The 25564-nt window shown below is 40.0% G+C and overlaps 1 protein-coding gene across 3 annotated transcripts in view; it reads right to left on the bottom strand.

Annotated features, from left to right (window-relative positions):
- The window catches only part of NUP93 (nucleoporin 93), a 77502-nt gene that overhangs the window by 51393 nt on the left and 545 nt on the right, over positions 1 to 25564 (bottom strand). For all 3 annotated transcript variants that reach the window (XM_063410833.1, XM_063410834.1, XM_063410832.1), the window contains exons 2-3: positions 20435 to 20648; positions 19763 to 19880 (exon numbers count right to left, since the gene is read on the bottom strand). In XM_063410833.1, the coding sequence (XP_063266903.1) occupies positions 19763 to 19880; positions 20435 to 20613 (297 nt within the window). In that variant the 5' untranslated portion in view covers positions 20614 to 20648. The remainder of the gene's footprint in view (positions 1 to 19762; positions 19881 to 20434; positions 20649 to 25564) is intronic.

The following is a 25564-nucleotide window of genomic DNA, read 5'->3' as shown; positions in this document are numbered from 1 at the left end:
TTTGTCAGAGAATTTTCCTGTGAAAATACTTTGCTGATTCACTAATGTCATACAACTTATCTATTCATGAAAAACAGGCCATCAAATGCCATTTATCCTTTCCCCCAACACAGCTCAGAAGAGGCTCCAGTTATCCCCAGAGATCTTGCAGCACTGCAGACTCAGATGTATATTATGAGAAGCCTTACTGCAGAATATCCTTCCAGAGGACATCCAAAGAGGGCAGACAGTATTCCAAAACATACATTTCAGTAATGAAAAGCAGTGAACACACAATGTTTACCACTCAGTAGGTACATCCAGTAATGCAGTCACTTTAACTTTGGTCATGAAGCACCACTTGGGTATCTCCCATCTACCTTCACAGGGACTCACAGCTCTAATATATTCCTCACCATGCTGTAATCACAGACATCCAGTGAAGCATTATCCTTCTCACCATTACTGGGCACTATAAAACAGGTTGCAGATGTATTTACAGGGAGGGTGGTGTCAAACCACTCTTCACCTACTATTAATACTTCCTTATGGACCTGCAGTTAAACAGCACAGTCACCATTACATACATCAATGCATACTTTTATAGAAAAATATCAGTTGCTACTCAATTATGATATAGCATATTATTCATGTACTATTACTGAACTGGGATCCTGCAAATAACATTAATTCCCGTGTCTATTTATTGAAAGCAAGGACATGCTGGAGGCAAAGATATAGAAGACTTTATTTCCTTTTTAAAAAAATTCCTTTTATTAATGTTTGTTCCAAACCAGATCCTCCAGCTGCTTAAGTTTAATACCACCCAAAATGCACTTTCCCAAGGGTCCTCTATTATCAGCAAGGGCCTTTCTTGCAAGTCAAATATTTCAAGAGATTTTCTTTGCTACCCAATTTGGGAGACTTAGGTATTCAGTATTCAAGGAATGCAATCAAATCCTGCCCCTTCCAGGCCTTCTGGGGCACCTATTAATTCACTCTCTTGTAGAGAGGGAATTCATCATCTCTTCCTATTGCTAGTATCTAGAAAAGTAGAACAGAGCAACTTAAATTTGCATTGCAATTATTTAAAGCCTATAAATAGTTGTTGCCATAGTGTTAATTAAATTGCTATATGGTAATGTCCTTTCTTTTCTACCTTTTAAAGTTGAACTCTGAATAAGTCAGGTAAGCTGGGACCATGCCATGTAAGAGTCCATGGAAAGTGAGTACAAATGCTTAGACATTATATTGTACTCCACACAAAGATGAGCTGAAAATCTGAAGTAGCTTGTTATGTTCTCTCTTTCCCACTTGGTATGAAAGAGAAGAGGCTAATTCCTAAACTGCTTCATCATCTGTCACCCAAAAGCAGAATTTTGAAAAAAATTACCATAAAATTTCACAGACCAACCACAGTAATTGAATGGATATGAACTGCATTGGGGGAAAAAAAAGCCTGAAAGATTTTTTTCTATCATCTTTGTACGTTTTGGAAAGATGGTGAACAATAGTGATGGCCACCTCAGCACAGAAGTATGAGATCTGGCAGACTATTGAAACAGGGGGGTGGAGAAAGTCAGATCACTGGAGAAACAAACACTAAGCCCAATATATGTCATGGCAGATAAAGAGTCAGTTTTAACAAATACTAGCACAAGTTTCATCTTGGTAATTATACCGCTCCCACTGCTATTTGTTCAGAGAGGGAGCAATTTCCACTACTTCCCAGTGAGAGAAGATGACAGAAGAGCTTTTTTTTTTTATAATTTCTTTTAAAATGGTGGACTCTTAACAGGCAAAAACTCTATCTTACAAAACTTCATTATTTAATGGAAAGCTGAAATGACAGGAAAGGGACTGCATCAAGTCCTGGCTACAAGTCTAAGTGAGAGAGATTAAGTAACACTCACGGCAGTAGCCAGAGGGCAAACTCTTGGCTCCTCACCTTTTGTCAAGTGTTTCCCATCATATCTGGAAGTGCAGAAAGCTGTTTTGGTCTCCCTTCATTTCCAGTACGTCTAGCCACAGTGAAGTATTTGGTATTTGTGTAATTATTTGTTTTCACAGCAGGCTGTAACAAACAGCAAAACTACCTGACAGAGCCAGATAGCTGAAAATGTAATTTTATACCAAAAGTGTGGCCATGCCACCACCCAAGCCCACAGATATACATAAACCAAAATAAGCCTAATCTTTTCTGTTTTGTGAACGTTTGTGTTTCTGTAAAAGGGAGAGATGGCTCCTAAAGGATCCTTAGTTACCTGTACCAGAGCAATTAGAAAGGAAAGGCTTGGGTAAGGAAAGGCTTCTGGCTCACCACAGTGGCAAGTGATTCATACCCGTTTAAGGTTCCATCCTGACTACCTTATCAATACAAGAAAGTCACCCCAATTATCAGGACAGCTGCTTTCTACAGGATTATTCATGTGCAACAGCAATAGTATCAGGCCTTTCACACCTATCTGTCCAAAACCTGGTCTTTCTACAAGCTGGACAATTGGCCATCAGTAGCATGAGCCTGAGACTCGAGCAGAAGGGACCAGGAGGAACATGGACCATTAAACCACACTGGGAAGCATCCCAGGAACTGAGCAGAGATTACTGATGGTGCTGCAGGGAGGAGAGGGCACACCCCACCTCACATCTGCAGAAGCACCACGCAGTGACCACAACAGGCATATTTTTATGAGAAGTGCTACTAACATGCATACTAACACTTATGAAGCTATACAAATAAATTTTTCCATATAAAAAGCAGTAACTAGTTTAAAATGAATAAATTAGAGCATCCCTTAATGTCTGTTAGCAGTTCAGCAAATGCTAGGCATGGCAAATATCAAAGGTGTAAAAAATATCAAGAGGCACAAACTTCAAAACATTAAGATTTCTGTCAGCCTCCCTCTGTCCTCTTTTCAGTGTCTCCTGTTTCAGAGGTTCGATTCAGTATGTGAAGGTTAATAAATACAAAACAAGCAAACTCAAAACTTGCCTACTTATCTTTTCTTTAAAAATCCAAACCACATTAGTACTTTTGGATAGACAAATTATATTATAAAAGTAGGATTTCAATAATCTGGCACCAAGCCACATTCTAATGGACATTTAAACACTAACTAAGGAAATGGTTGTGCATTAAGCCTATCAATAAGTCAACAATCAATACTTCAGTACTGCAGTAAAAATACAATGCACCCTTTATAACTGCCACTGGCCTCATCCTTCTTTGTCAAGCTCAGCTCCTAATAAAAAAATAAGTCTTGAAGCAAGAAATGAAGCACATACTATTTCACAGTCATTAAGCATTTATCTTAAAGTCTAGATCTAATTGGTCTTCTGAACTGTACAGATTTTTGTTTTTCAGTTGTGTTCTGACAGGGCAGAAGAGTCAGGAATAAAAGGAGAGAAGTTCCAACACAAAATTAATCAAGCAGGTCAATAGGTAAGAGCAGCAAAATAAAGAAAACTCAAACAGCAAAGCCCCAAGCAACTGCAAATTGGGAGCTGGTTCCAGCTTTATCTCCAAAAAGCATCTCAATCAAAAGAAAAAAAAATCCCATCAAAGCATACTAACATTAGTGTTTTAATCCAATTCATAGATTTAACTGCCTGCACAACATCAGTCCTGCACAATCCCTTGACATGTCCATCCTATCAGTTTGATCAAATGAAGCCAAAGGCAACCTCTGCAGAGCATGAGTTTTGGACACCCTCTGGAATGCGGGACCATCAGGCCATATTGCTCTGCAACAGAAAAAAATGCTTTAAATTTAGTTAACTCTGGCTTCTTAGTCAGAGCCATGGCCATAATCCTGAGCCACCACTATATTTCTTGACAGTGGAAAAAACCCCCACAGCTTTTGCGTGCTTGGAGCAGCTCTGTATGCAGGCAGAAAGATTCAGGGTATGCTTTACAGGAAGAAATGGTAACAGACATTGATCCAATCCTGTGAAACCTGAATGTAAAAACAGGAGGACAGAAGCAATCAAATTAATCATTTTTATCTCCACAGCCTAGTAAGCTCAGTACTGAAATGGAACTTTATCATGGAATGGCTAAGCCAGCCTAATAGTTTGGGTAAACAAGCCAACTGAATTCTCCATTTTCTTCTCTGAGTCTGCAAATACACAGAGGGAAACAGAGAATGATGGCTCCAGAAATCCCTCCACAGATCCCTTACGTTTATTTGCTAAAACCATCTCGCATCCCTGGGGTTTCAGCTATAAACAAGCACAGAGCATGGCTGGGAATTTGGAAAGACTTTTTGCTGATATTTTAAAGTGAGGACATCTGCATCTTGAGGTTGAGCTCTGCAAAAGCAGCCAGCAGTGCAAGCCTGGCAGGCAAGGGCAGGAATACTCAAGTCCTCACAGACCATGGAGCAGTTTGCCAATGCACAATCCAAGCTCAGGAGCAGGGGGTGTGCCCAGCAACAGCCTAGGCCAGACCTCTGACTATGAGGTTTTGCTACTTCAGCTCAGTCTCTCTACATCAGGCACATACTAAATAATCCATGTCAAGTGAGAGTTACCACACTACTAAATAGTGCTGCATAAAATGGTTATATTGGGTAGCAGGCAGTAGCTGTATTGACCAAAGTTTTAGCCTACATCTCTGTACTGCCAGATTGAAGGTTTTTATGTGGCCACAATTACAGCTCAGAGCAGCAATGAATAGCAGTCTTTGCACAATTTCAGATGAGAGAAGTTAAAGATCTCCAGACCAGACTGGTGACAGCCACTGCAGCTGCCTTAATGACAAAAGGGTGGTTTCAGCAGATCTGCCAGTGGACAGGTGTTTGCAGTACAGCTTCAGATTCTTGTTTCATGTGGGGAATGGAGCTCTGCTGCCAGTCTGTACCACAGGGGCAGCCAAGGACTGTGCTGTTCAGCACTGCCAAACTGGAAAACAACTGATGGAAAGAAACAGCCCTATTTTTTCACAAGGTCTGGTGATATCTGAGGAGAGGAAGTTGGAGGCTGGTTAAATGTTGCCCAATATTGATCAGGACTGTGAACAATAAAGAAGTCTGAGGAAATAGCAAAAAGGAAACCATCCACATAAACCTCCACTACAGAATTTCACAATCTTGTGAGAGCCAGTGGTAAATGGAACTTTTAATTCTCAGTTGAAGAAACTGATGCATAGGAAGGCATTTCTTGAACTCAAAGTCAAGCACAAAAATCATGACAAAAATTGGATCAAAATCCAGCTTTCCCAATTTCCTGCTATGAAAAGCAGGTGCCACAGAAGGCCATTTTCTAAATAAATATATGCATCAGGGGCTGCCAGTCAGGCAAGGATCCAGAAATTCAAGGGTCAGGTGCTATTCAATATTTGAATCAGTACAATAAAACACTGCATAAATATTTAAACTGGCACTCTTGGTACAAAATACTCTTGGAACGTATTTCAAAGTTTATAACCAACATTCCCTTCTTTCTTCTGTCCTGTGGAACCTCTGAAAAAAAAAATCCCTGTTCATCCACAACACATCCGACAGCAGTTTGCTGGTTTGATTTGAATGTGCTGCTTTCAGACAGCAAGTACAAATAGATAAATCTCAAGTGCTGAAATCCTATATCCTTGGCTCTTTATGAGCTCTTGTTCTAAACTTACCCTCAGTTTCCCTGAAAAACTCAAATTAAAATCAAAACCTGAAACTCCAGAACACTCTCCGTTTTTACATCTCATTTATATCCTCTGTCTTCAAAAGCTAATTGCTTGGGCTCCATTTCAGTTGTTTTTACAAATTGTGCTATAATACAATGCAAGATGCAATTTGTCATTAGATACAAACTATGGAGGACACACATTTGCTTGGATCTCGATATAGATCTCAGTAAGTCAAAGGCCAGGGACAAAGGCATTTTGATATTCTGCATGCAACTGAACCTCCCAGTTGTTTTAGCCAGTCATTAATATAAGTTATGATGTTTTAGGGCAACATTTCCCTACTGTGCTGCCCAACCCAGCCCCTACTTTTAAACTACATGACATTCAATGAGCTGGAAGTTGCTGTAACTGGAGGCAGGAGCCCAGCAGATGTGCACTGCCAATAATCCACCTGGCTGCACACTCTAACAATTCAATACACTGAATTGCAGCTCTGCTGGAGATTCCCATCCTGACATCTCCACAGTTACACTCAATATTGATTTGCATGAACCTGTTCCTATCTCAGTCTTCATTTCCCTGTACTTCTATGTCCTAGGCCTGTCAATGCACCTAAGCTCCAAAACAGCTGAAGTTTCTCTTAAAAATAAAATTTTAAGTATTTTAAAAGATATTTCAGTAACATATCCTAAGAATCACTAAGGGTTTTTTTGTAATAAACACATTAACTACTGACCACAGAAATCTGACAATGCATCTGACACCTGCAGAGTTTTGCTTCTACTGCTGGTAGCAACAGCTTGTTCAGCAGATGCTTCTAGTAGCACCTAGGCTAATTGTTCAGAGATTAATAGCAAAAACAAACAAAAATCCAGACCCAAACCACACCCAAAACCCAAGGGACAAAAGAAGGCTCTTTCAGTTTTGCTGGGCTATCAGAACCAACAATTAATTAAATCTTTGGTATTAATGCAAAAGCAAGCTCTGATGATCCCACAGGTGAGATTACTCTGATGGAATGTACCACAGGATACCAAAATGCTCTGAATTCTTACAAACACTGCAAAAGGTAGTGCTAGACTTAAATTATTTACACTCACAATGGCCCTGGAAGAGTCCTAAGGAATTAGCTGTGAGACTGTCAATCTGAGTAAGCAAGATTTAGTGAAGTTGTGCCTATCAGTGAAAGCTACAGTCACTAACTCGCTGCACTGATTTCACAAATCAGTGTGTTAGAAAGGTCAGTACCTCAGTCTCTCAGATCTGGCACTTTGTAGGGCCAGCAGCCTTACACTAAGCAGCATTACTGTGTGACCACGTGGAGTCTTCTCTGTCTGAGGAAGAAGTCGCCACCTGTGGTGCTGATAAGGTGTCACTCCTGATTTGCTCTGGAAGCTGCAAATTCATTTTTTTAAGATAATTAGTCAATACTACACAGCAAGGCAAATGATCCAGTACAATAACTGTAGCAAAGGGTTGTTTCAAGATGTAAAAAACTTGAGTAAAAAAATCAATAAGCTCAGGAATTGTTTAAACTCTAAGGTCCTGCCTACCTACTCTCCCTGCACAAATTCACATATTTAACAGAGCTTCTCAATGAAGTGCTTGACTACACATCCAGCTTACAAAAACAAATTGCAACACTCTCTGAAAAATAAATTGTGAAACACAAAAAGACCTTTTCTTTAGTTGCATGTGATAGAGACTTTATTTCACTGTCTACTGCATGCATTTTCCATAAAGCAGAGAGGCACAGGATATTGGTCATGACAGTTTTTAGTTTATCACTCTGGAACTTCAGTTAGGAAAAGGATGAGATCAGCAAGCCACTGCCTTTGACACTAGAAAGAGCCTCACTAAGGGGAAGGCACAGCCTACAGTGGCATGGACAACCAGATTGCAACTCCTGCACCAGGTGCAGTAAGCCAGCAAGTCTTTGTCCATATAAACTGCTTCAAGTCAGGTAGCCAGCATATAAAAGAGCTCCAGCAAAAGCCATTTGCATTTTAAGCAGTGGCAATCCTTCTCCTCCTTCAGCATCTGACCTTCCAGTTTCAAAGTTTCCATGTTTTTTCTGGATGACCATAACCATCCAGCACGCTTGCCACAAGACAAACACTGGTTTGTAAATGCCCAGTCCCAAGTGTGTTCTTTCCTGTAGATAACACCAACAAAGAGTGCTGAAGGGAAAAGGATCCACCTCAGAGATCTGCATAAAATCAAACGATTTAGAAACTCCTCCAAGATGGCAAGATGAACCTTCTCTGGATCCACAGGGGCACTTCCCACATGCAACATGTTCTGCTGAGCTGTCTCTGCAACATGAGTCTTTGAATTGCACTTCCCACCTTCCTCTCTGAATATGTGGTCTCAACATTTGTTGCCAGGATGCATTGCTAATACATAATATATTGGCTGGAAATTAGTATTTAATCTCAGAGAGAGAAAATGTTACAGCAGCTTTTTCAGAGGCAATGCAGGTCGAAGAATTTGAGGAAGAAATTTTTTAAGACAAACAGAGCAAACTTACAACCAAGAGAAGACAAATCTAGTTGAGACAATTAAATTCTACCTTTAAGATACACTGCAGATTCAACCCCCTGCAGGAAGGAGATCTGTTCTGCTATGCTGCTGCAGAAGAATGTTATTTCACAAAGTTTAGCTTTGGGTATTTATTATACGAAAAACTTTGACTGACGAGCAAGACTTGCTTCTCCTCTCCTGGTGATGCTTTGCAAAAGGCATTCCATTTCTGGCATTCCTGGGGATAGATGGACTCATATGTAATGTTTCCTCCCCAAATCCAGCATCCCTAAATATCAGCAAGAACTATCCAGCCTTCAAAAACAACCCCCCGACTCTTTTCACACAGAGGACTGCCCCACTGACTGGTGGACCCAGCACACAGCAGGGGCAGAAAGGTCTGGAGGTTGCCAGCTGCCTTCAGACAGCTTTCAAGAGACACAGTGTAACACCCCTTACATCCCAGAGAGATTCCTCTGAGAGAAAATGCCAAACACTGCAAATAGAGCAACTCAGAGAAAATAAGAAAAAAGGAAGTGAAAGCTACCAATTCTGCTATAGTGACTAACAGGGATCTAACAGAGTGACAAGTTACCATCAACTCTTAGCCAAAGATTTCACACTAAGAGTTAATGGGAATCATTTCAAGGTCAGCTCCCCCCTGCTTCCAGCAACAAACCAAAGGAGGCGTCCACCTTGAGTGCTTATTTTCATAATTCATTAAAAAAACCCCAAAAACCAAAGTTTTGCTTAGACAAGGAAAACAAAAAACCAAGAGGACATTAGAAAAGGTAGAGAATAAGGCATTTAAGAGTATGATACCACAGACAAACAACAAAACATTTAGCATAACTTTAGCTAATTATGCACAGCAATGTCATATACTTCACCTTACCAGGAAATATGAAGCCAAAACATTAACCTCAAGTCAAACAGCAAAACAAAAATAAGTGATATTGATTCACTGTATCTGTTGAGTAATCAACATTCTTACAATTAGCAATGAACTGTAAATTTTCTGGATAAGCCATTTTTAACTTTGGAAAAATTAAATCAAGATAGAGGGAGACTAAAAGAAATATATCAGGGTTAGATCTATGAAAAACAAATGAAAACAAAAAAAACCAGAATACAAGGTTCAAATGTGTAATCCCACAGTGAGATGGATCTCTGCATCCAGCTTCCAGCATTCGGCTTTCACTCGAACCTAAAGATGGTCACAGTCTCATTTAGTCAAAACAATGGCAAGTCTTTTGACTACTACATTAGCACTTATTTCACATTCATTAAAACCTTCAGGTTTTTGTATCTACTTCACAGACAGTGTAAAAGGATTTAAAAATGCCATTTTCTGCTACAAGCCTTGGGGCAGGAAAGAAATAATGAATGTTTCAGAGTTACTGTATGGTAACCATAGCAGGCAAAATCAATTACTGCTCAGAGGATCTGAGATAACACACAGGTTTTATAATCTATTTGAAATGTGGTTTGTTTTTTTTCTTCTACATTTCCTCCCCCATACTCTTTAGAAATTTCTCTTCTCATACATTAGAATCTAGCCCAAAGAAACCTACTGACTTGTGTTTAGAGATGAGGATTTGTCATGATACTGTGCAGTATTCCCACCTATGCACTCTCATTTACCTGAGATTAAAATCAAATCCTTCACAGATTAGTCACTTCTGGCTTTCACACTGAGTATGGCTACACCAAACATCATTATCAGAGAAACCAAACAAATTGGTGTTATCAACAATGGTGTGTGAGCTGGACAGATACCCTCAAAAGAGAAACTGCAGGACACACTCAGGGAATTGTCAAAAGCATGTGACATGGTCTAGGAACACTTTTGGGATGAATAACGAAAAAAGAACCAAGTAAGAGCTGGTACTTTAAGTAAAGTTCTAGAAAGGGCAGATCTTGAAATCCAGATTTGTTCAGATCGTATAGGTCTGAACAAAAAGAAACAGTGTCTGTGTGTAAATGATGCCAAACTCAAAACCAATAAAAGGAAATATTTAACATAATCTGTAATTGGATTGTAGAATTTACTGCCACAGGAAGATAGCAAGGCCAAAACCATAATGGGATTAAGAACTGACTCAGTATGTATATTGATATTGACAGTACCTAGAGCTGAGTTTTAACACTGAAATTGTAGAAAGAAATATTCCTCATGCTTCAGGATTACCAGTGTCTAACCACTAAGGAACAAGGTGAAGCCTAATAAAGCAAGTAGATATCCCCATGAACATCTTTGTCACTGTTTCTCCTCTGAGTTACCCGGTGCTGACCATAACCATGTAAAGGCAACCAAACAGATGTGTCCCAAACGCAATCTAAGAAACCAACTATGACAACTGTACTATAAGCTAACCCCATATCCCTGAATCGAGCCTAGGATAGCCAACTGAAGGACTCAAAAAGGTTTAATAAAGCTGCTGAAACTGAAACTAAGCACTAAGGTGGTTACCACTGCCTTTCCTCATTCACCAGCCTTTAAACAGCACTTGTGTGACACTGGCAAACCTTCCCTTTGCTCCCTCAAAAATACCACATGTGCCAAAACCTCTCTCCCTTTCCCCCCCTGTCCAACAACAGACCCTGAAGATAACACATAATGCAGAAATTGATGCCTCAAAAGTATAGTCCACAGAGACTTTTACTGCAGTCCCACCACCTGCAACATGATTGTTCATTCCTCTATCAAGTTATTTTAAAGCTAAATCTCTCCAACCTTCTCAAGCCATTTTTACCAAGCAACAATTAATGCTATTCCAATTAATTTAAAAGATGATCTGTTAGCTGTGACTCATAATGCTGCATAAACATTTTGGTACTTCTGTGGAGTACCATGCATCTTGCATGCTTACTGAGATACAGATAATGGCATGGTATAGAAAATTTCAAACTCATTTTCCTAAGCTTCTTTCAGTCATTTGCACATGTATGGAAAACCAATGAGACATGTTGCAGTAACTGATTTTTTTTGAGCAGTTTAATATTATAGCTCAAAGTAAACAAGTAACTCTTGTGCACCCAAAATAGTGTCAAAGCAAAGACTTGAATAAAGTGTTGGGAGGACGTAATACATTAATTCAGAGCAGAAAAGCAAAGAGAATGAACACAACTGGAATAAGAAAAAAAAAAAAGAGAGTAGAAGAAAGATGAGAAATAAAGGATAGGAAAGAAAACAGGAGACAGTGAAAACAGAAGTTGTGCCAAAAATCTAAATGAACAAAACAAATGCATGTATCCTTAGTTCTACCTCAAAAGGCTGCAACTTTCTTTCAGGAACATATCTTGGCAGGAATAAGAATTTCATTTTGACTTCAAAAAGAAAAGTTATAAAACATCCCTGCACACAACCCAAACATTTCTCCCACAAACTGCCAAATTTTCAGGCTGCTGTTTTGTATGGGGAAGCTTAAGTACATCCACAGTTTGATGTCCAGTCACTGATAAACAGTTGACACACTTCTTAGTTAGTGACTGTTTTAAACCAAAGCTTGATAATGCCTAGGACCAGGATTTTGGATGTGGAGTCAAACGGACTAATTATGACAGGGGAGAGGAGGGCATGCACAACAATATACCTGTGGCCTTTTCCAGACTGCTAAATTACACAAATGGTTTAGTAATAAACCCCAGTGGAATTCATCAGTCGAGTAACACTTTCAAGAGGCTTGAGCAAGTGAGGGGAGTTTGAGAGGAGGGGAGGGAATTAAGAGCTACAGCAGCTGCTCCTTTTCCTAGTAAATTTGATGAACTGCCTCACTGAAAACAGTGTCCAGGGTTTTATGCTGTTTGTGACCACGGGACTTCAGCAAGGGAGTCTGGTCTATTCACATTACAGATTTCCCCTATGGAAGAATGATTTGCTCACAGCACCATGAGGGACTAATTGAGAAAAATGGTCAAGACGATGCTCATGTAATAAAGACTGGCAAAAAAACCCACAAAAACAATACCTTAGGAGAAAGGTAACAATTTCACCTCTCTTATAGGTCAGCTCCAAGCCCCTCTTGTCTCATTTCCAACAAGTTTGCTGAAGATCAGAATTCTTTTTTTCCTACTGCACTTCGGAAACTTGCTTTAGTTTCTTTCTCCTCTTTTTCAGAAGAGCTAAAAAGCCATATTGATTTCAAGAGTTAATTTTTTGATGCCACACCTATGGCTTAACTCCATTAACTCACTGCAACACTGGGATTGAAAGCTTCTGCCATCAGTGAGAAATCCCCTCAACAACACCTCTGTATGGCTGTGAGCACGGCTTCCCAAAGCCAGGAGCTTCCATTCCCAGCTTCCACAGAGGCACTAGAAGGTCCTAGCAAGGTCCACTGAGAAAACTGGATTGCTTTAAAAATAAATATGTAAAAAATATTTATCCCCCCTCCAAATTATGGTCTTATACTGCTACTACACAAAATGCTGTTCATGTATTAGAAATCTCACTTACCTTCTTGTAAGGTAATTATAAGACAGTAATTTTTGACAACCTTTTTTCCCCTTAAATGCAACACAGATGAACCAGATTCACTTCTGTGTATAATCAGTTCCACTGTGAAATTCCAGCACAGTCCTGCAAATGTTTCATTTCAGAGCTACAACAAAGGTACTGGAAAACTCCAAATCCTCTCCTATAAGGTCTATGCTTTATTTGTAATGTTTTTAAAAATGTTACAGAACAAAACAGGAGTTATGCTTTGCAAAAGCTACATTTGAACCTCAAATAACTAAATAAAACCATTTCTTTAATCCAAGTGCTCTATCACACGATATGTGGAGGGGGCAAATTGCCAGGTTGCATCTCAGCATTGTTTCTTCTCACCAATCTGTATAAACGCAGAGATGAAACCATTCTACTAAATTTTTCCTGCACCATGAAAACACCAATTCCAGCAGTTCATTTGCACATGCTGAGCACACCCTGTCTAGGTCAGTAGTCAATAAAGACCTCAGCGAGCACTGAATTAATGGGACAGTGTGACACTGAGAGGTACCACATTGCCAGAAATTACATCCTCCTGGCCAGATACAACACAGACCCTGAAAGTCATTAATGATCCCACAGCACTTCTTGCAGTAGTAACATTGCTACAAACAAGGTGTTAAGGAAATTCTGGCTCAGGCCCTCACACCCAGGTTTGCTCCCAAGTTCCAGCTATGAAAGGATCCTGCACTGCTAACAAGAAAAGTGGAGATGCCTACACCTCAGCACAGGAGAGGCTGCATTTTGGGTATATGATGTCCAAACTGCCCTTTTATACTATATTTGTTCCTTCACAGGAATACAAGTTAACATTCAATTAGAAATTGAAACCATTTTCAAACAAGAGCAGAGTTACACAGCAAAAGAAGAAAAACATGTGAGGGGGAATGAAGTCAAGCATTATAACTCATAATATGGTATGTTTTAAGATGTTTGAAGTATCTGTCACAAAAACATTTAATAAAAGTTTACAGTTGTCATGATTTGAAATGCAAAGAACATATCTGGATTAAGCAGACAGGAAATGTGAAATGTGCTAGGACATAGCAGAATTTAAACAGATCAATAAATACAGCTACTAGAAGCAGAGTTCCCAGTTTTTCCATCTCATGACCTTGCATTAGCATAAAGTTCTGAAATATCTTTCCTACCCTCTTCTTTACCCACGATAAAAGAGAAAGGCAGACCATGTATCTTCTCTCCCTGTTCCCAACCCCTTAGGGTTAGGAATCCATGATCAGAACCATCATGAACTGGAAGATCACCAAATAATTACTCCAATTAGCATGCAACCGAGCAAACAAACAAAATTTTTAAAAAGTCAGTATCAAAGTATTTACTGAATTACTATAATTTGGCCAATTAATGAAACACCTGAGTATTCTATATTAGGTACCATAGCTACATAAAGGTACCACAGTTTGGTTTTTTGGGGGGGTGTGGATGTTTGTTTTTAAGATTAATAAGGGCAGAGTAATTTAAAACTGCACTAAACCAGGCCACTAAAGCAGTAATGAAAACTAGAGAAAAATGCTGTTTAAATGTAAATTACAAACATGAGGAAAAAAGTGACAAGCAAAAAAAAATTCCCAATGTTTTGGCATTTTTTTCCTGTAGTGTTATTCCTGTTGCCAAAAAGAAGAGGAGGTTTTGGTTTTGTTGGCTTTTATTCCTTTTAACTGAAAACCAAAAGAGACCCAAAACCCCATGCTGGCTATAAAATAGAGAAGAGTGTACTCTGAAATCCTAGTCACATCCCAATCTACGCACAGCTTGGTACTTCCCTGGGCATCCTTTAATCAGCACGGGCCCTGGGAGGCTCTGGGCCAGCCCGTTCATTCACAGGGGCCCTGGGAGACAGTGCCAGGGAGGGGACAGACAGGCCACTGATCCCCTGACTGCTCTGCCAGGGCTGTGAGCTGCACAAGGCCCTGCAAGCCAAGCACAGAGCACCAGGAAAGAGCACAGGCAGTTTATGTAAAATTGTTACACATTACTTAGAAGAAGGAGACATCAAACACAGCAGAGATGAGCTGAAGAAGTTTCTGTAATTTATATTTCCAAGGTCCACATCCCTTAGCTCCATTTGCTGCATGTCAAAATACTCATTCATTCCCCACCACTGCTTTCTCCAATTGTGTGCAAACTGCCTCTAGCCACATTTAATTACCAGGATATTTATATTCTTGATTTACATGCCTAAATGTGTACATTAAGGCTCAAATCCTGAATGCAATCAGTCAGACAATCTAGGCAAAGAAGACAGCAGGGTTTGATACTAGCATGCACCAGTAAAGGGAGGACAAAAAATTTACTTTTAAGAACCTTTGAAGATAGGTGTTTTTTGAGCCAAACATTTCTACAGTTTTTGAAGAATTCCCAGCTATGACCACAAATAGTAATTTTCATTTGGACTGCAGCAATGCAAAGAAACCAACAGCTAATGACCAACCCTAAAAACACCAAGGTCAAAGGTTGTCCTCTTGCATTCCCCACCATGGCTCTGCAGTGGTTAAAAGGACCCCACAGCTGTGCTGGCATCATTGATTAGGGTGAATAAGGAAGTGACAGAAAAATAAAGCCACCTTAATTTCAAGCTCCATTAGAACTGAAGGACTTGGGGGCGGGAGGAGAAATCAATGTTTGGCAAATGAGAAAGGACAAAATCTGCAAAAGGAAAAATGCATTTTCAGGCTAAGCTAATGCGAACAATGGATGGTGAACAGCACTTGAGGTTGGCCCTTTAAGGTTGTGTCAGCATTTCCATTTATAAACTATGATTTTAGTTACACTCTCGTAGATTACCATAGGCTTTGGTATTATTCTAGCAGATACCACAAAGTGTATCACAAACGGTAACATAAAATAGCAATAAGAGCTCAATTGTTGAATAATGCACCCTTTCAGTACCTGATGTCAGAGTAAGAATTTTTCATTTATGAGTCATACACATACATACACACAAACAGAACATACAGGGCTGGGGAGAGCATCCTGGGACCCAGATTCTATCAACACTTAAGTAGAAGTTAAAGCTACCTTTGATACAACAACTGTTCACAGTACTTTGAAAAGCTTCAGCATATCCCAGATACGTAATTTCTGTCTGTCTCTTGCCACTTGGAGTGATTTCAGTCTAACCTTCTGCCCTCATTTAGATAAAAGCTCTTATTTCTGCATCTGGACCTCTAGAGAGCTACTCAGTTAATACTCTGAACATCCACACCCAGAAATCAAAACCAAACCCTAGTAGGCAACCTTTCATTTCAGTTCTGTCTAGGTCATAAGGCCAAGGTGAAACTTGTACAAGTAAGATAATTCAACAAAATTTTCCTTTACTGTAATGGAGGTAGGCCTTCACCTCAAACTTTCTAAGCAGATAAACAGTGCATTCCTTCATTTTAGCATTCATTCCACAAATCTGCACAAAGCTAGACTGAGCCAGAAAAATGAGAGCAAAACCATTTTTTTAAATTACCACCATGATTCTGGGCTTATATTTTTCAAAACAAAATACACAAGGGACCAAATCTAGCATCAAGCCAGGTGACATGTCCCAAATACAAATCCCACAGTAAAGCATAACATACATTTTAACCAGTCAAATGATCTTAGCAGGAATAAATCAGGCCTTGATCTAGCAACTAACTCCTACCTGGTACCCCAAAAATCAGTTTGACAGTGCATCACTGAATCTCTCTCTGAGCTCCACACATAAACCTGAGAGAGGATCTGCTATGACAGTGTTCACTAGAAGAGGACATCACAGTTTGCATCTTTGGAAGAGTGAAGAAATACCTTTTCTGAACAGAATGGCAATGTTATGTTTATATGCACATAGCCCATCTTTGGGATACAGATTTGCATGATCAAGCCTTACCTTGGACTTTTAAAAAGAAACAAACAAAAAGACCATAAAAACACACTAAATATGAGATCAAGAAGCACTGGACTAACACACTGAGTTTTGAAAAGATTTTGCCAAAATAGATGATTTTGACAATTTAGAAAAATCTTGATATTCATAAACTCCTGACATAAGAATTATTCTAAAATGGATTTACTGCAAGAGTGTTTGTTTTTCTGCATGCAATTTAATAACACAAACTTTGAAATGAGAGAGGAAAAATACAAATTCCTATAATTTAATGGCAAGTCTAGAATCTTTTACATAATCTTCCCGGCCTACTGCTCTAGTGGGAGATATTTCCTGGACTCACAACCCTTTTATGTGCAAGCAATCTACATTTTACAACTGATAAATAATTCAGATAATTAACTGAGCTGCAATTTGGTGCACTTTTTAGTCAGCACTATGGACTATCATTTAAAGAGGTTCTGTACAGAAAGTCCCTCCTGCTTGTTAACCCAAGCTGAGACTTCTATTAAGGTAAATTCCTAGATTCTCTTAACACTTTCTGCAAGTCTCCAGCATCCTGGGACTTCATGCCCTAGGATGCTCCTCTCTGATTTTTCTTGCTGTTTTACTCTCTAGATAAGATATAGGGTATTTCCTAGCATTCTCCTTCTGCAGTGCTGATTGTCATCATTTGAAAGATTAAATTCTAGCATATCCCTCTGTGATGGCCTCCCACAGGCTGCTAGAACAGACTGCACTGGAAGAAGGAACAGAGACAAATACATGCTTTAGGTAAGAATGCAGAGAAAGCTCAAGCAAACTGCCAGAGAAATCTCTAGATGCAAAGGAGTGACATGACATCTGAAGAAGACTTAAACTATCTAGGAACAAGGGAAAGAAATGCCAACAATCATCAGGAGGTATAAGAAAAAGTAACTTAGAAAGAAACTCTTGTAGCACATCTTTATCTAAATTATCAAATAATTTTAAGACCTTCTTGGTTAACAGAGGTTATTAGAGGAGTATCAGTAGTGTCTAACACAAAGGTCCTGTTACATAACTAGCAAAAACTTAACAAAAACTATTTTAGAAGTACTGATGTCTGCATATCAGAACCTACAGACAGGAACAGAGACTAGACCACATTCTAAGCAAGTACCTTTCAGGTACAGACCACAGGTGACACCAGCCAGACAGCTTCAGATGTGACTGCAGATATCCTCAGAGCAGAGGATGATGTTCTGCAAGACAGAGAATCCTTGCACCCATTAACTGCAAAAACATTAAAACTGACACTTGGCTTATGTGCCTCCAAGATGATCTGAAGTGGAGCCCCGTGCCGCCCCTTGCAAATCACTTTTAGCTAATTGACAATGAATGTTTTCTGCAGATGGCCTGAAAAAAAAATGTAAGATTCAAAGCACACAAGTATCAGGCCTCAGAGATGAGTTGAAGTGATCAGTGATTAAATCACTAGTGTTAATCATGATTCAACACAGCAAACAGGGTACTTTGATTGAAATGATTGATTTTAATCCTGTTTCTCATTTGTACTTTTTAGCTGTTTTCCTGAAGAAAGGGCTGAATCTCATTGGCTGATTTGGCCATTTAAACACATTGATTTGCAATTAACCATTGGTTTTATGTTAAATTTGGAGCTTTCCCTGAACAGCAGGATACATTCAAATATTGACAAGGGTAATTAGAAAAAGGTACTGGAGATAAGAAAACATACTAATATCACTACCAGAATATCCCAGAATCACCATTTCAAGTAAGGCCTTGAGATCTGATATAATTAAGAAACAAGAAAATCTTAACTTTTTAGTTAGATAACCAGCAATAATATAAAATAGGATTATTATGCAATCATATCCATTTTCTCATGTGCCACAAATCTCAGCTCCAAAGAGTCAAGCGCTCTACTGCTTCTGGGCTTGAGAATCCACACTAAGATTCTTCTTACAAGAGAAAGGAAAAACAGTAGAAATCAAAGAATTAACAGCAGTAGTAAACCTAAAAAAAAAGAAACAAAAAGGAAAAAGGAAAAAGAGGCAAGAGTTGTTGAAAAAAATCTAGACAGAATGAGGTCAAGAAAGACATGTACCAAGTTTAACATCACCAATTAGAAAGACAACAACATCAGAAATTGGGACAAAGGGGTAAAATGAGGAAAGACAAAGTGAACAATGCCAGTGGTTTAGAGCTCTCATTCTATGATCAGACAACAGATAACATCTCCAGAGCGTACTAATCTTTAGTGAAAGAGAGGCCTTAGAAAACTGGGGTTAAATAAGTCTGCCTGAAGATAGGATACCACAGGGCTCCTAACACTAGCATTCAACTAAGGGCTCTACACCCAAAATGGATGGCACCAAAAGCGAAAATAAAACATACATTAGATAAAACGGGGTAATTTCACATGCCTCCCTTCCCCTCCTGAAGTTAAGCAGTTTAGCATACTACTTCAGCAAAAAAAGAAAGAAGAGCTTACAACTCTTCTGACCCTCCTAAATGAGCCAGCTGCCAGAAAGAAAAGATGAGCATCAAAATGATAACCAGTAATTCAGACTGTTACCTTCAATGCAACCCACAACATCAACTCCATTACCAGCTCTTAACTGAGTAATGAATATTGCAGGTTTCATCATGAAGATATTCTACAAAGGCAGGCAATGATCAGAAAGCAAAACAAGATGGGTCACAATAATTTCTAAGACACAATGGGAAAAATTACAGGAAACTTTAAAAGATAAAATCATCTGGTTAAGCATTTGAACCACAGCAAATTCAGTCTATCACCAAGACAAGGTTATGACATCTGTGATACAGTGAAGGAAAAAACCTATACTCACCTCTTTTGATTGTTGATTTAAAAGCCCCCTATTCCAACACCTCAAAATTGTCTCAAAAGTGGTTCCAACATGTGTTTTTCCAATCAGACATAAAAAAGGTTTCAAAACTATGAGAGCCATCCCTGCACAATGTAGGTTTGCAAGGCCAACAAAGAGAGGTCCACAAAGAGAGTAAGTATGCACCTAATTCCTCTTGACTTCAGCAAGAATTGGGAACTTAAAGTACTTCTGTTATCTTGGTACTTAATGCTGCTTCTCATGGCTAACTCAAACATCTTTCAGCACTGAAAGCAGCATCTCCCCTCTGCACTTCCTCTAGCCAGTGAATTAAGCAGAGAGCAAGACTATCTCCACAGAAGCCTTAGAACAGCTCTGAACCACAACATAGGAATGGCAGTGGCAAGGGCAGTGTAATTCACGTGTAAAAATGTCCCTACCTGGATGTCAGTGTCCTTCACTGGTTCAAGAGGCTCAAATGTGGTGGCTGCACTTAGACTCTCAAGTCTCTGAGAAATGTGGGATATATCGAGCCCTTTCGACCCAAGAAGAACCGATCTATAAGGAAGAAATTGTACAAATATGAAATTAGTATTGAACAGGCAAAACTCCAAAACCAGATTCACCACCAATACTTAGGTCAGCAGCTAGCCATGTACAGACAGTGCTCCCAAACGTGTTACAAAAACTGCACAGAACCAAACTGTGAACAGCCCTATGTGTCTATGTAAACACCTCAGCCCTGCTGAACTCTCTCTGCTGTTCCACTGCAGTGCTGCACAGCTGCCAAGTCCTTCCAAACAGAAAAAAATGTACACCATGTTGGTAAACATCTTCAGCAGCAGCCAGAACAAGGTGCTGCACTTTTCAGCTTTAGTGTCCAAAATCAAGAACAGTAGTTCCTCAGATAAATCCTTCAACTAGCCTATTGTTTTCTGGAAGTAGGAGAATGATTGGAAGAAAAAAAAGGAAACACAGACTTTGCAGTCATCCTAAAAAACAGCTTTGCAGTCATTCTGTTTCTCCCAGCAGGACTCCCCCCACGTTGGAAACCAAACCCAGAGCCAGGTTCCACCGTGTGTGCAGAGTCTCGGGGTCAGCTCTGTACTCACGCCTTCACGTTGGCGGTCTCCTGCGAGGTGCGGGTCAGGGTGCGGGAGCGCAGGCGCTCCCCGGCCTGCTGGATCTCCTGCAGGTTCCGCTCCACGTGCGGCAGCTCCGAGATCCCTTCTGTCTCGGCTGCCAGCTGCTCTGCCTGCTGCAGCAGCTCTCCAAAGCCTTCTGTGTCCATCTCTGCTGCAGGTTTCGTTCAAGACACACAGAAACCTTCAGGGAAAAAGGGAAAATTCTTGCTCAGCTATAAATAGTTTCTACACTTGTGGGGTCACAGACAGACCAGCAAGAGCATGTCTTCTAGAGCAGCATACACTGTCTGTCCTCCCCAGGCACTAAACACCAAGGAAATCCTTTCAAGTGGCCTCAGAGAGCCAGGCAGGCTCAGTCTATGGACCTGTAAGAAGTGGGATATGGATGCCATATTACAGTTCATATTTTGCCTTAAAACAAAGGAGAGTGAAAACAAAGAAGTCTCTGTGAAGAATTTGATGTTAATTTAGCTACAAGCTACTTGCATACACATATAAATAGATTGCTTGGAGCACTGGACTCCATGATCCTTATGGAACTTCTATTCTATGATTCTCTATTTTTATATATTATGAAAAAGATGCATACATGTGCAAGCACACATGAAAACACACATAAACATGAAGTGAAATTAATAGCAAAACAGTTGAGCTATAGATGCACACAGACAGCCGTAAGTAGCTCTCTGTTAAAATGTGTTGCACCGTATGTCATTAACCCCCAGCCAAAAGAAATAAGTGCATGTTCTTCCAGTTTAGAAGACCTGTGTCTAAATTCAATGCCTGCAGGAAGTTTTACCAGTGAGAATTTCTTGCATTGACTCAGTGACAGAATAATTAAAGAAGTTAAAGCACCAGGCAAGGGTTGTAACAGAAGAGGCATTAAATGCATCATGCAGTTCTAAATTCAGAATGGAGCCTGTTATTTTTACAGAAAGGACAAAAGCACATGCTTGGCATCACTATGGAAAAAGACGTGTAGCTGCAATGGTGTCTATATTAACAAAATATAAAATCAAAACCTTAACTTCACACACCAAATCATGGTTTGCAGCTAAGCCAGCTACAAGCAATAAGCATCAGGCATCTCTGTAGGGCCACAGAAGATCACAGAAACCTGTGATGCTGAATGGTGCTACAGAGATGGAAATCATCAGTACAGTCCCTCTCTCACAGCTTTTGCGCACAAACCCTGAGGGCCTGGGATGAAATAAGAGAAAACAGATCTCAAGCATTAACTCCAACTGTTTATCATTTACTCAAAAGTAAAATCAGCGGAGACTATCTGGTTCAAGAAAGCCCCCTAAGAAGAAAATAGAGATTTTTTAAAATCAACAATAGCCTGCAATTCAAGTACTTCTTTGTACTCTTCAACTCTGCCAAAGCAATTTTACAGCAGAATTTGAACATTCCTCACGTTCTGTCTCACCACCATTCCCAAGTACAACTACCCAGCAGCAGTAGCAGCGCTTTCCTGTCTGGACAAATGATTTAAAAGCACTGCATGATGATTCATTAAGACATATGCAGTTTGAGAGAGAAACCGATGCTCCTGCCTGGGTGCCAGGACAAACCCTAACAGCAGCATCCAGGAATGGAGAATTTCAGAAGCGCTCCCCACACACTCCAGGAAAGCTGAGGGAAGGAGTGATTGTATTTGCAATGACTTGTTAATCAGGTGAGATGGCAGAGACCGGATCTGCCGAGACACAGTGGAACAGGAAGGAGGAGGTGGAAATAAGCAGTTTCATGCCCTGCAATGCAGTACAGAACATCTTCCCAGTGTTTACTTGCAATAACTCAGATGCACCCCTGCCAGGAACTGCCTCTGTTGGCAGACGCTGACCAGAACAGTCACACTCCTGTACATTCAAAGACTGATCAGATCCTCCAGGAACAGTGACTGTGAGAACAACACAGACATCAGCTTGATTTGATCCGATCTGGTCCATCTCCTCTTTTCATTACCAAGATAAAAAGCTGGGAGTGTAAGAAGCACCAACTTCTCAGACTACTGAAACCAAAAGTGTGAGAAATCAGTGCTACAGAACTGATCCCAAATGTACACTTTCCACCTGCAGACACCACATTAATACCATGTAAGATCTGTCACATAAGTTTGGCTGTGTAGGAAAACTGCAACAACTCTGTGAGACTGAACCCAATTCAGCAAATACTGAATAAGCCGGTTATTTTGGAGCAAATTAAAGTACCTGTGATTATAACCAAGCACTGGAAACAACTCAAAACTCAGAGAGCCAACACTAAACAGCTTTTTCTAAGTGACAGAATTCAAACATTTAGACTAAATATTCACATAAACAGCGCAAACAACTTTGTCTCCACCCTGACAGAATTTATCGCATTCAGGAGACTGCAGTCTGACTCCTCATGCTGCTGCACAAGATGGAAACTGCTTCCACAGTAACGAGAACAGCAATGGCAGATTTTCATGTCTGGCTGGGGAAGGAACAACAACCAACACCTAAGAGAAAGAAAATACTTCAGAAATTAAATTAACTTCGGTGAAACCAGACTGACCTTGGGCTAAAAGCCAGGACTGAAAAAGCTCTTCTGTAAAACAACTTTGATGCCTTATCAATAAAAGCTGCTGCATTAGACTACAATTCCACTAAACCTCAGTTTAATCTCCCCAACATTTAAAACCACACATAAGCACTATATATTGTACCAGTTGACTACGTTTAAGCCACAAAGAAAACAGAAAAGATTACAGGTTTCTTAAGTCTATTCAGGCTGATTATATTTAAAGATTTCTTACCTAAAAAATACTAAAAACACCTCTAGAGCACCACAATCCTATCTTAGGAAGAAAACTGTAGCTATTCTACTCCAAATACAGCCACAATGAACATTTTACTATACTAGATTCAGAAATACACAAAGCTGAAATACTCCCGTGCATGTGCAAGTGTCTGCTGTACTTCACACATTGACAGGGTTTGTGTCAACTAACCAATTAACTCTGAGAAACAGTAAAAGAATTAGGTTTTTCCAGTGGTCTGGGAATAAGGAAGAAGATGTCACAGGGGAGAAGGAAAGTCTCACTCACTACATTCAGAGTAGCTGATGAACCAAAAGTTCCACAAGTTGCAGAAAGTTTCTTCAAAATGAGAAACAAAAAGGAAGAAATCAGTGTTGGCTTCTCAAAGTGTTGACTTCCCACCTCCAAGTGGTCAAGAGACCCACCCTGATGAGTCAGGATCAGCTTCTTGTGGAAAGAAAACACAAGAGCACAAGTAGTAAGAGCAAGCCAGCAATGCTCTATGTCCCACAGGTCTGAGATAAAAATGCTTTTTTGACAGGCTCCAGGCCTGGGCTGCTGCAGAGAGTGGAGCAGCTTCTGTCTACTAAGCTAAACATGAATAAGTAAAAGGTCCATTTTGCAGGCCTGGGGAATTCTGCCTGAGCAGCAGCAATAATACCAAGCTCTTGTGTGGCACACGGCCTAAGCAGACATCCCGACATTTCAAAGAAGTCAGGAATGTAATTCCACGTTACAGACAGGGGAAGTGATTAAGAAACACAGAGATGATAACCAAAGAGGAGGTGGACAACTGTACAACCCAAATATCTGCTGCACATTTTCAGCACACCATCCTCTTGTCTCTAAAACACAATAATGTTTATCAAACCTAACAGAGGGAAAGCTTCCATATCCTAACTACACTAAAACCAGATAAAATCACAATAGGCCACCTTAAAAACAAATATCTAAAAGCTTCAAGCTATATTTGGTAGCCCATCTGGTATAACACCCTGTTCCCCCTGCAACAAAAGGCAGATGCAGGAAAATCCTGAATAGATCCCACAACAACCTTAGAAACCTATTGTTTCATCTACCACTGATCAATTAATGGTCCTCTGCCTCCTATAAAAAAGCTTTGAGTCGTGCTTATTTTCTTCTTTATCTCATCTGTAGGGAGATATGCCAATCTTCTTATGAAGATGTACCTTCCTACAGTAGGTATGTTGAACAAAAATGGTTTTTTTCAAAGTTTGAAAGGCAGTAACACTGGGTTACTTGCACAGTGAGAAAGGACAAGAAAGGGCACACAACACTTCTCCACACTGTTCATTATTTGAAGTGGACCTGGAGAGTAGGCATTTGAAGTGATTTCTACCAAAACACACCATCACACATTTGTCAACACTTCCTTTTATCTGCCATAAGTTCCTCTTAATGGTCTCAAGTCCCCACTGTTCTCAATAACTGACTCAGCTGACAGTTTTGCCATCTTACCACTTTCCTTCTCTCTTTTCCAAACACAGTCTTTATTTTAAGCACCCAACTCAGCAGGGCAATAACTTGCACAGGATGGCAAGCTGAGCCTCATTAGACAGAGCATTTGGTTCAGTATTTTAAGTTCCTTCCATGAAAACCCATATCCTTCCCCCTCACTGAATTTCCTGTCACAGCTGCACCACAGAAACCTTATGGATTTAGATGACAGAATCACATGCATTCTTCCAAGCAATTTTAAGCTTTTTCTATTTGCAAATTTTCCCAAGGAGTAGGAAAACTTTTTAAGACACAACATACATGAAATAGCACTAAAGCACACAGGAACTGGTGTCCCTTTCTCACTATCACCTTAGCTCTCCATGCCATACTCCTGTCCCTAGAACAACACAACCAAATTGCAGAAGAGAAGCAGCCCTTCCTTGCACCTGAACTTTTCAAGCCTTCCACTCACTGTTCATATATTCTTCTAGTATCTGAAGTGGTCCTACAGCAAAGCCAGAAAGGGACTCTGTCAGGAACTGCAGTGATAGGACAAGGAGTAAGAGATAAAACATTGAAAGAGGGGAAATTTAGATTTAGAAAGAAATTCTTTTCTATGAAAGGTGAGGCAGTGGCACACGTTGCCCTGGGAGGCTGTGACTGTCCTATCCCTGCCAGTGTTCAAGGCCAGGTTGGATAATACCTTGAGCATCCTTGTCTAGCAGAAGGTGTCCCTGCCCATGATAGGTGGGGTGGAACTAGATAAGCTTTGAAGTCCCTTCCAACCTCTTAACATTCTATGAATTCCTAGGAATCAACCAGCAAACCCACGGCGGGGAATAACGACCCCC

The sequence above is a fragment of the Prinia subflava genome, chromosome 13 (genome assembly GCF_021018805.1).
Source record: "Prinia subflava isolate CZ2003 ecotype Zambia chromosome 13, Cam_Psub_1.2, whole genome shotgun sequence".
Lineage (NCBI taxonomy): Eukaryota > Metazoa > Chordata > Aves > Passeriformes > Cisticolidae > Prinia > Prinia subflava.
This window is presented reverse-complemented; position numbering and strand designations above follow the sequence as displayed.